Source organism: Salvia splendens, chromosome 2 (genome assembly GCF_004379255.2).
Source record: "Salvia splendens isolate huo1 chromosome 2, SspV2, whole genome shotgun sequence".
NCBI classification, from domain to species: domain Eukaryota; kingdom Viridiplantae; phylum Streptophyta; class Magnoliopsida; order Lamiales; family Lamiaceae; genus Salvia; species Salvia splendens.
In genome coordinates, this window is record NC_056033.1 from 34,405,891 (window position 1) to 34,416,102 (window position 10,212).

At 40.7% G+C, this 10,212-nt stretch overlaps 1 protein-coding gene, 1 long non-coding RNA gene, 4 other non-coding genes and 1 pseudogene across 6 annotated transcripts; 5 read left to right on the plus strand and 2 right to left on the minus strand.

The window, feature by feature from the left end:
* Positions 1 to 214: 214 nt before the first annotated feature.
* LOC121792355 (pentatricopeptide repeat-containing protein At5g42450, mitochondrial-like) lies at positions 215 to 2,600 on the minus strand. The gene is made up of 2 exons (XM_042190266.1): positions 1,105 to 2,600; positions 215 to 650 (listed from the first exon to the last, which is right to left on the minus strand). Exon 1 carries the CDS (start codon positions 2,043 to 2,045, stop codon positions 1,377 to 1,379), a length of 669 nt encoding a protein of 222 aa, XP_042046200.1. The 5' UTR covers positions 2,046 to 2,600; the 3' UTR covers positions 215 to 650; positions 1,105 to 1,376.
* Positions 215 to 5,963, minus strand: LOC121792357. Its single transcript, XR_006048868.1, has 2 exons — positions 5,540 to 5,963; positions 215 to 456 (listed from the first exon to the last, which is right to left on the minus strand). It is a non-coding gene; the product is annotated as an uncharacterized LOC121792357 (long non-coding RNA).
* Positions 722 to 839, plus strand: LOC121793276. Its single transcript, XR_006049098.1, has one exon. It is a non-coding gene; the product is annotated as a U5 spliceosomal RNA (small nuclear RNA).
* LOC121793175 lies at positions 1,097 to 1,257 on the plus strand. Its single transcript, XR_006049016.1, has one exon. It is a non-coding gene; the product is annotated as a U1 spliceosomal RNA (small nuclear RNA).
* Positions 4,232 to 4,349, plus strand: LOC121793270. Its single transcript, XR_006049092.1, has one exon. It is a non-coding gene; the product is annotated as a U5 spliceosomal RNA (small nuclear RNA).
* On the plus strand, positions 4,741 to 4,901 carry LOC121793186. The gene has a single exon (XR_006049025.1). It is a non-coding gene; the product is annotated as a U1 spliceosomal RNA (small nuclear RNA).
* Positions 5,964 to 7,785: 1,822 nt separating the features above from the next.
* On the plus strand, positions 7,786 to 7,934 carry LOC121793255 (annotated as a pseudogene).
* Positions 7,935 to 10,212: the final 2,278 nt, after the last annotated feature.

A 10,212-nucleotide genomic window follows, 5' to 3' on the forward strand; every position in this document is an offset into this window, starting at 1 on the left:
GTTTAAATATATTAAAACCTTTGCAATTTTCATGTGAGACTGATTTTTTTTTAATGATATAAAACTCATACTCCTATTGATTATAAAACTGTATATTTTCACATAATACCACAGGAACAAATGAATTAATGATGTGACTCGCTCGTTTGGTCTTATTTTCTTGTTGTGCATTTTTTCAGTACGTTGTTGCTCTGTAGCTTATATTGAAGAATGGTTTTCATAATATGTTTCATTAGTTTGAGGAAAATGAATTGGGAGTATTTTTTAGAGCTCACGTTTACGTCCACTTCCACATCTTCATCTTCAACACTAAAAAAATTACTACTAGTACATAAATAAAAAACATGGTTTTTCTCTTCATCTTCAATCATCCTCTTCCACTTCTTTCATGACACTTCATCTTCCTCTCATCCACAAACTCGTCCTGGCAAAGTGCTTTGACCTCTCATCAATAACCTCTTCGATCCTTGCAAACAATATTGATTCAAACAAATCTAACGAAACAATATTGTTTTAAAAATATTAAAATTAATAAAAATTTGTCTTTCTCTTCATCCTCAATCATCCACTTCAATATCATATGGAGCGAGCAGTCTACCCAATTCATACACAGATGAAGCAAATACATTACATTTTGTCATCCCACATCGCTGAGACACGAAACAAGGCTACTCGTCAACCTATATAAATATAGGATACTTCTATTTTTACAAAATCACGCAGCTGCGCGTCGAGCACATAGCTAACTATTCTTTCGCCTTTTACTAAAGAATACCGTGTGCTCGTCGCAATTCAAGCAGCAAATGCCATTTTTTTTAGGGTGTTTTGTTTATAATAATAAAACCCCAACAATTCGAGTATAATTTTTTATTAATCTATTATGTTATGTGTTAGATAGCCAATCTAATTATTTTGACTGTTTCAATTATTCCATTTTATGGCAACAGATTCATTTCAGAAAAAAAAAGTTATTTTCTCTACTCCTTCATTCCACCAACAACTAATCGCTGAAATGAGTTCCATCACTTCCTCTTATTCATTCCCCTCTATAATGAGAAGAGAGGTTACATAAATTGAGGAAAGAAAAAGAAGAAACATACTTACCTGGACGGGGTCGATGGGCGATCCATAAGGCCCATGGCCTAGATTGGCGACTTCCATTGCACTTAGGAGGGGCGCCTGTCTAAGGTCGGCCCAAGTGGTCGAGCCTATGTCATAATTTGTGTCAGAGGGGGCCTGCGTTCGCGCGGCCCCTGCCCAATTTAAGTCTTATGTTTTACAGCTTTAGCCTCCTGTTTAAAAATCCTCTTGCCAGAGAATCTGTAGGTCTTTGTACTTTGGCTGGCGACCACTTCTGCATCATTGCGGTTGGAAGATTAAGCATCCACACTTGGAAGATTAACGCCCTCTCTGAACATCTCATTGAACAGATTCACAGCTTCCTCGTTCCTCCCCGATTGGCTGCACCCGCTGATCATGGTGTTCCAACAAACCACATTCCTCTCGGGCATCGATCGGAAAACATCCCCGGCTTCATCTAATCTTCCTTCCTTCGTGTAGCCACGGATCAACGAGGCGTAGGAGAACACGTTTGGGTGATTGATATCCTCGAAAGCTCTCAGAATGGCGTCAAAACTGCCCAACTTGACGTAGAGATCCAAAATGGCGCTGCCTGGGAAAACGTTGGAGCATAATCCGGCTTTCACAGCGTAGGATTGAATCTGTTTGCCGAGGCGGAGGTCTTTGAGGGCAGCGGAGGAGTGAATGACAGTAGCGAGAGTGTACTCGTTGGGTTTGATGTCGAAAAGGTGCATTCTTGTAAAGCAAGCAATGGCCTCTGCATGTCGATTTTGTTTCGCAAATTGGCATATCAAAGCTGTCACTGATTTTACGTCGCGTTGGGGCAATTCGTCGAGCAGCTGGTGGGCGTCCGGATTCCAGAAGGAAGCGTGGGATTCTGCGCGTGATATGGAATTGGTTTGGAAGGAGCATTGTCCAAGAATGGCCAACCTTTTCTGCCGAATCAAAGCAGGCACAAACGACATCCTGTTGGACTCGACTTAAAGAAAAACCGGAATTAGAAAGTCTCTGCCTACGAAATTTTTCATTTTCATTTTTGAAATTTTTTTGTTACACGTTAATATAAAATTATATTTTCTCTCCATTTTATATATAAAATAAAATCTCTTAAAATTATGTTCATATTCACGTCCAAGTAGTAATTGGTTTATAGAGAAGCCTACCACAGTATAAATGAAAAAGCCCATTAAAATGAAATCTCAAGTGAAGTGTGTTTCGTATTAGAGACCCAGAGATATAGGCTGTGTTCGTTTTTTAACCATAAAAACGTCGTTTGTATTTTTTTATTCCGATACGGGGTGGAGTATTTTGTTTTACTTTCTTCATCTCATCCATACTCACTTGTTTTTCTTTCTAGGCCAACCAACATTATATATGTGCCCTTTTTTAAGTGTGACACGCAATGAGTACAAAATGAGCTAACACTTCGCCACTTCGGGGAAATTGATCAAAATGAGCTAACACTTCGCCATCGGCGTGCGGCTAGGGCGTTCGGCTAGTCCGCTATTGCGTTAGGCTAGAAGGACGGACGAAAAACCAACGCCCTAGAGCTAGGGCGCGGACAAGAGTGGCTAGCCGATTTTTTTTATTTATTTTAATTTTTTTTTCAAAAATATCATATTCCCATTTCATTTTTTCCTATGTTTTTTTTTTCCAATTCATTTCTTTGTTGTTGTTTTTGGTGTTTTGTTTTTTCTCGGGAGGGCTAGGGCGTCGGCTAGTCCTAGTAGGGGTGGCAAATCGTGTGTGTTGTGTCGTTATCTTGTCAACACGATAGCTACACGAAACGATAACAACTAACACGAACACGACCCGTTAAGAAAACAACAAACATGAACACGAACACGACCCACTACCCTCAGGCACGAACACGACACAAACTCATTAACGATACGAACCACTCCGGGTCAACACGGCACGATAACAACACATATATGACACGACACAATAATAATACGACCTGATAACACGAAAGGAACCTGATAACACAATAAGATTAAAAACTTATAATCTAAGTACACAATCTGATTTAAAATCCAGCAAAGAAAAAAACCATCATTCTACAAACACGACACGAACACGACAAGACACGAATCTAATTTAAAATTTAAAATAAATAATAATATTATAATATATTAATATTATTTTCTAACGTGTAACACGAACACGACATGAAATTTTCGTATCGTTATCGTGTCGACACGATAAGGAAACGAACCCAATAAGCTTTGACACATACCCATTATTTTCGTGCGGGTTCGTGTCGTGCCAAAAATTGTCAGCCTTAAGTCCTAGTGCTAGCCTATTACTGGGCTGTGAGAAGTCCTGATGATGTGGCAGACTGTAGGAAGTCCTTGATGATGTGGCAGACGGTGTTTTTGGCTAGTCCTAGTACTAGCCTATTGGCTATTATGTGATATTGTGGAGGCTCTAAGGCTCGAGTTTAGCAAAGATTAATTTCTCGACTTTGCGTATGTGAAATGCTGCGGCGTATACCTTTTAATCTGAGCACTGCTTTTCAATATTATGAATGTTGGTTGTGTGCACTTGATAATTTTTTATATTGTGGGTTTGCGGTGCTATCACTATCTGTTTGGGGTTGTTTGGAATCTTAGCTCCGTTTTGTTTAAGTTAAAAGGCAATTATTACAATCACTCCTTGATAGCTGAAGTTGTTAGTTTTCCTTAGGAACTTTTCTCAGTGTGGAGGTTTCAGCTTACGTCCACTTTCCCTTCTCCTTATGTTTTTCCATCAACATCTTTTCTTGAAGGTCAGGCAAGAGTGCGTGTGGGATGGTCCAACGTTTGGACGTAGATACGAAGGCTGATTCTTTATTTGTCGGATAAAGACAGTGCATCCACTCCATCAATGAATTCATCCATATGATATCTATCTCTCTCTACATTTTGAAACATCCATGCCTCAATACACGAGCATCTAAAATTTCGAGTAGCTGTGCCTGTAGTAATGGAAGGAGATTGTTTGAAATCTGGTCGCTGCGCTTTGGTACTCCATAATAGTACAAGTGAAATATTCACTCATCACACCAACAAATACCACATTTTGTCTTCCCACATCGCTAAGACACGAAACAACGCTCCACGCCCACTCTTAATAAATATCTATAATTGCTCCTTCCCCAAATTCACGCAGCTGCGCGTCGACCACATAGCGAACTATTCTTTCGCCTTTTACTAAAGAATACCGTGTGCTCGTCGCAATTCAAGCAGCATATGCCATTTTTTGGAGGGTGTTTTGTTTATAATAATAAAACCCCAACAATTCGAGTCTAATTTTTATTAATCTACTATGTTATGTATTACCGTGACTGTGTTGGATAGCCAATCTAATTAATTTGACTAATTCAATTATATTCCATTTAATGACAACATATTCATTTCAGAAAAAAAAGTTATTTTCTCTACTCCTCATTCCATCAACAACTTATTGCTGAAATGAGTTCCATCACTTCCTCTTATTCATTCCCCTCTATAAAAACTCGTTAGTACTACTACTATACCATAGTAGTAATCAATTAATGAGTTCTCAACTCAGTTTTTGTGAAGGAAAAACATGAAACTAGCTATACCACATCGGAAGGTCATGGGATGGAGTATGAGAAGAGAGGTTACATAAATTGAGGAAAGGAAAAGAAGTAACATACTTACCTGGACGGGGTCGATGGGCAATCCATAAGGCCCATGGCCTAGATTGGCGACCTCCATTGCACTTAGGAGGGGGGCCTGTCTAAGGTCGGCCCAAGTGGTCGAGCCTACGTCATAATTTGTGTCAGAGGGGGCCAGCGTTCGCGCGGCCCCTGCCTATTCTAATGTGAAGATTGTTTTGCCTTGAATTCAATGATATGAATTATTAGGTGTGATTTTTTTTTGCCTTTTCTAACTTATAAATTTGGCATTAAGTTAAACCTTCTATTAAGTTACACAAACATGACTTATTTGTATCCATGTTCGAAGTGTATATTAAATGATGCAAGTAGGTAGAAGGTTTAAATATATTAAAACCTTTGCAATTTTCATGTGAGACTGATTTTTTTTTAATGATATAAAACTCATACTCCTATTGATTATAAAACTGTATATTTTCACATAATACCACAGGAACAAATGAATAAATGATGTGACTCGCTCATTTTGTCTATTTTCTTGCTGTGCATTTTTTCAGTACGTTGTTGCTCTGTAGCTTATATTGAAGAATGGTTTTCATAATATGTTTCATTAGTTTGAGGAAAATGAATTAGGAGTATTTTTTAGAGCTCACGTTTACGTCCACTTCCACATCTTCATCTTCAACACTAAAACAATTACTACTAGTACATAAATAAAAAACATGGTTTTTCTCTTCATCTTCAATCATCCTCTTCCACTTCTTTCATGACACTTCATCTTCCTCTCATCCACAAACTCGTCCTGGCAAAGTGCTTTGACCTCTCATCAATAACCTCTTCGATCCTTGCAACATCTTCAAGGCCTCGATCTCATCAGTGCATAATCATAATCTTGATCACGAGCCCCGATTTTCAGCATTCATCTCCACCACCTGTCTGTGACCATCAGCATTCTTCATTGAAGCAGAGAATTATTATTACTATAACTGCAACTGCAATGTCATTCACTCAGCTGAATTTCTTTATACAAGAAAATGGCAATTTGGGTGTATATAATAACGCAAAACTCTCAAGCAAAAGAAATCTTCATAAAATTAAAGAGATCGAAGCTAAAAAAATGGACGACAATACTAGACAATCAATTCAAAGTTATAATGGAAAGTCAGCTGTCGTAAGTGTTAGAAATCAGAGAATTTGGAAATGAGTGTAGAAAATGATAATCAGAACTCCATTAATAGGAGAAGAAGGAAAGATCTTTTTATTGATATCAAAAGAGAGAATACAAGATAATGATGTTACAATCAAAAAGCTTATACTATTTATACTAGCTAGGTGAAGATCACCACCAAAATATCTAGCTAACTAACTCTTAACTAACTTGTCACCCGTTCAAACTTATGATGACTGGGAGTCTACGTGTGAGTGACGTGGCTCCTGCTCAACCTTGCTTTCCAACGTGTATCACCATCCCTCAATCATGCATGCATGAAATATGCATCACGCTCACTATCTTCAACATGCCCCGTCAAGATGGACCATATATAGTGCTAAAGTTCATCTTGCTCAAGATAGAAGTAAAAGTTGCTTCACCCAAGGGTTTGGTGAAGATATCAGCCAGTTGCCAATTATTTCTAATATGCAACTGTTTGATGATCCCTTTCAAGTATTTCTCTCTAACCATGTGACAATCGATCTCTATATGCTTAGTCCTCTTGTGAAAGACGGGATTAGAGCATATGTATATAGTTGATTGATTATACAATACAACGGTACTACCTTCTCAACTTTTACTCGAAAGTCTTCAAGTATAGTTGTAGCCCATACTATCTCACACGTAGCTTAAGCCATAGCTCTATATTATGCCTCAGCAGATGATCTGAAAATGGTATTTTGTTCCTTAGCCTTCTAAGAAATCATAGAATTTCCATGGAATAGACAATACCCAGTCATGGACTTCCTGGTATCTGGACATGCTGCCCAATCTGCATCCGAAAATATGCTCAGAGTAGGTTTGCTGCTGCTGGAGTAAAATAATCCATGACCTGGAGTTCCCTTGAGATATTTCAGAACTCTTTCAACTGCTTGCCAGTGTTCAATGCAAGGTTTCTACACATATTGACTCAACTTGTGTACAACAAAGGTGATATCTGGCCGAGTTATGCACATATACAACAGTCTTCCAATGAGTCTTCTATATTTAGAAGCATCTTCTAAAAGTGAACCTGAATCCAGCTGCAACTTCTTAACTGGATCAATGGGAACATAAGATGGTTTACATCCCAAGAAGCCTGTATCTTTAAGAAGATCCATGGTGTATTTCCTTTGACAAACTTGGATTCCTTTCTTATTTCTTGCTATCTCAAGTCCAAGGAAATATTTTGGGACTCCAAGACCCTTTAACTTGAAGTGTTGTGTGAGGAAATCCTTGAAGCTATTAGTCATTTCTGGATCAGTGGTGGCAACCAAGATATCATCAACATATACCACTATGCCAAAGAATCCAGCTGCTCCATCTGATTTACAGAAGAAAGAATGATCGGACGCTGACTGTTGTAGCCCAAAATCCTTAAGAACTTCTGACAGTTTCAAGTACCATTGTCTTGAAGCTTGTTTTAGACCATACAAGGATTTCTTCAATTTGCAAACTAAAGTTGAATCTGGTGTAGCCCCCTCAACAGCCATCCAGTCCACTTCAAGCCCCGGTGGTAATGTCATATAAATGTCTTCTTCTAGATCACCATAGTGGAAAGCATTGTTGATGTCCAAATGAGTCAGAGACCATCCCTTGATAGCAGCTAGAGCCAGCATCATTTTAACAGTTGTGAGTTTTGCAACTGGAGAAAATGTGTCCAAGGAATCGACACCTTCAAGTTGTGTGAATCCCTTGGCTAATAATCTAGCTTTATATCTCTCAACATAGAATCAGCATTGTACTTCACTTTGTATACCCACTTGCAATCAATGGGTATTTTTCCAAACTAATTAAGTGAGAAACTAATTACCAAATCCCACATTGGAATTGTGGTAGATGGAGTATGAGAACATAAATTCATTAAAGTGAGAAAAGAAAATTAAGGTACATGCTTATCTTGATGAGGTCAATGGACGAACCATAATGGCCATCGCCTAGATTGGCGACCTCCATTGCACTTTGGAGGGGTGCCTGCCTAAGATCGGCCCAAGTGGTTGAGTATGCATCATAATTTGTTCTAAAAGGGTCCGTATCCTGCCCAATTTAATTCTTATTTTTTATGTTATTTATTTATTTTCATTATGTATTAATTTATGCTTTTTTTAAACAAAAACGCCCTTTGTGGGCGGGGGTTTAGGCAGACCCCCAACCCGTAAATACGATCAAAATGTAATGTTCCAACATCATGATCTTAGCCCAAAAATGACTAAGATCTAAATAAGAACATGAAGGTGCAAAGTAGAGGTCCCACAAGTCGGGATCCTCCATTCTATCAAGTGGAAAAAAGATGACTAAATACACTAAAGGGAGAAACGAAAAACGCCCAAAACCAACCACCAGAAGAGCTAGATCAACCCACATCTCTACGTCGGAAACGGAAGTTAGGATATCCCAGCTGGTCCATCCTAACTAGCGCCTTCAGATACCGTGGCGCAGAGATTTGGTCAAAATATGTAAGGGCAGTGGTTTGGACACCCCTACCTGCCAGAAAATCAGCAGCCCTGTTTCCTTCTCTGTAGATGTGTGAGAATCGAACATGCCGTTGAGCTGTCATGCTCCGGATCAAAGCCATATGGTGTCTAAAATCCGCAGAGCCAAAGTGTCTAGATGACAACAAACTAACCAGAGCCGCTGAGTCCAGCTCTATCCAAATGTGAGTAGAAAGCTCCATAGCCATCTCCAAACCCCGAATCAGAGCCAAAAGCTCCACTTCAAAGCTCGATGATGCAGCTATCGGAGCATATAAACCCTGCAGAAGGCCTCCATCAGAACCACGAACCAATCCTCCCTCTCCCGCCGCCAGTGTCGATGTAGAGAAGGCACCGTCTGTGTTCAGCCTCACCCAAGGTACATCAGGGGGATGCCATAGGACCATGAGCGACCACAGAACACGCTGTCTGGGGGAGAAAGGCATTAAATCAACCGACGGTGAGCATCCCCTCCAATGAGTCGAGGTGATCTTGCCGGCCAGAACTAGCACATGCAGATGGTGAGTGACCTGCCAAATAACATGTGAATGACGAAAAGGACGACGTCCATGCTTGCAGCCGTTCCCCTCCGTCCAAAGAAACCAAGCAATAAAACAAGGAACAAGAAAGCTAATATGCATGGCGAGAGCCCTCTGGAAAGAAGACCTCCGCTAGTGACCTAGTCTAAGTGCAATATCGGTGCTCGTGTGAATTGTTGTGTGCGAGGAAGGAAACCAGGCATCAAAATACTCCCATGCAGAAACCGCCGATTGACTCGAAAAAAAGACATGGCTGAGAGACTCGACCGAAGGAGACCTACAACACTGACACCTAGACGCTAACTCAATTCCCCTCCCCTGCAACTTCTCATCCACCAACTGCCTACCAAACAGTAACCTCCAAATGAACACCGACATGGTAGGAGTCAACCCATGGTTCCAAATAAGACCAAAAATCTCCCTCTTCGGCAGTCTAGTCCGGATGCTCTCCCAGGCTGAGGTCACAGAGAACTCGCCATGGCTAGTCAGACTCCACCGCCTCACATCCTTCGCCCCTAACTCGATCGGCGTGGCTCTGATCTGTTCTATCACATCGAGAGGTACGCCAAACCTGAAAGATAAACTATGCAGCATATCCTCATCTCATGCATGTTCATTCCAATATGATGCAACGACCTGAGATTGGGGAGGATCATTTCCCGGGATGAACAGACTCCGGATGGAGCTAGCCCCAAGCCAGACATCATCCCAGAAGCTGATCTTCCCCTCACCCAAGGACCAATGAATAAACTCATGCATGTATGACCAAATACGATGCAAACGACGCCAAGTAGGACTATCATGTGACCAACAAGGGGATGTATGCAAATGACAAGGAATGATACTGTACTTCTGGGTCATTAACTGGCCCAGAGATAGTCCTGAGCTAGCAGTCTCCACCACAGCTTGAACCCAAAAGTCACTGCCACCTCCCTGAAGCGGTGAATACCCAAACCACCCTCCTCAAAAGGCAAGCAAATCTATCTCCAAGAAATCCAGTGCAGCTTCCTCTTCTCTCCAACTGTGCCCCAAAAGTATCTAGCCAATATCTGCTCCAACTCGTCTAGAAATCCAAGCAGAAGGCTCATGACCTGTAAGATGTGTAGCGGGATGGCGGCCAGTGTGCTCTTAATCTGAGCCAGACGAGCCCCAAAAGCCAGATGTCGGTGGGACCAGCTGTGGATCCTGTCCATCAGCCTCTGCCTAAGTGGCAAAAGATGGTTTTCCCTCCTCGCCCCTCGGAAAATCGGCACCCCAAGGTACGTGAAAGACATTGTCCCTATCTAAAATCCTCTAACTTCCTCTACA

Bases quoted from the DNA above. Each gene is read 5' to 3' on its own strand.
- LOC121792355 (XM_042190266.1), bottom strand. From the start codon at position 2,045: ATGTCGTTTGTGCCTGCTTTGATTCGGCAGAAAAGGTTGGCCATTCTT.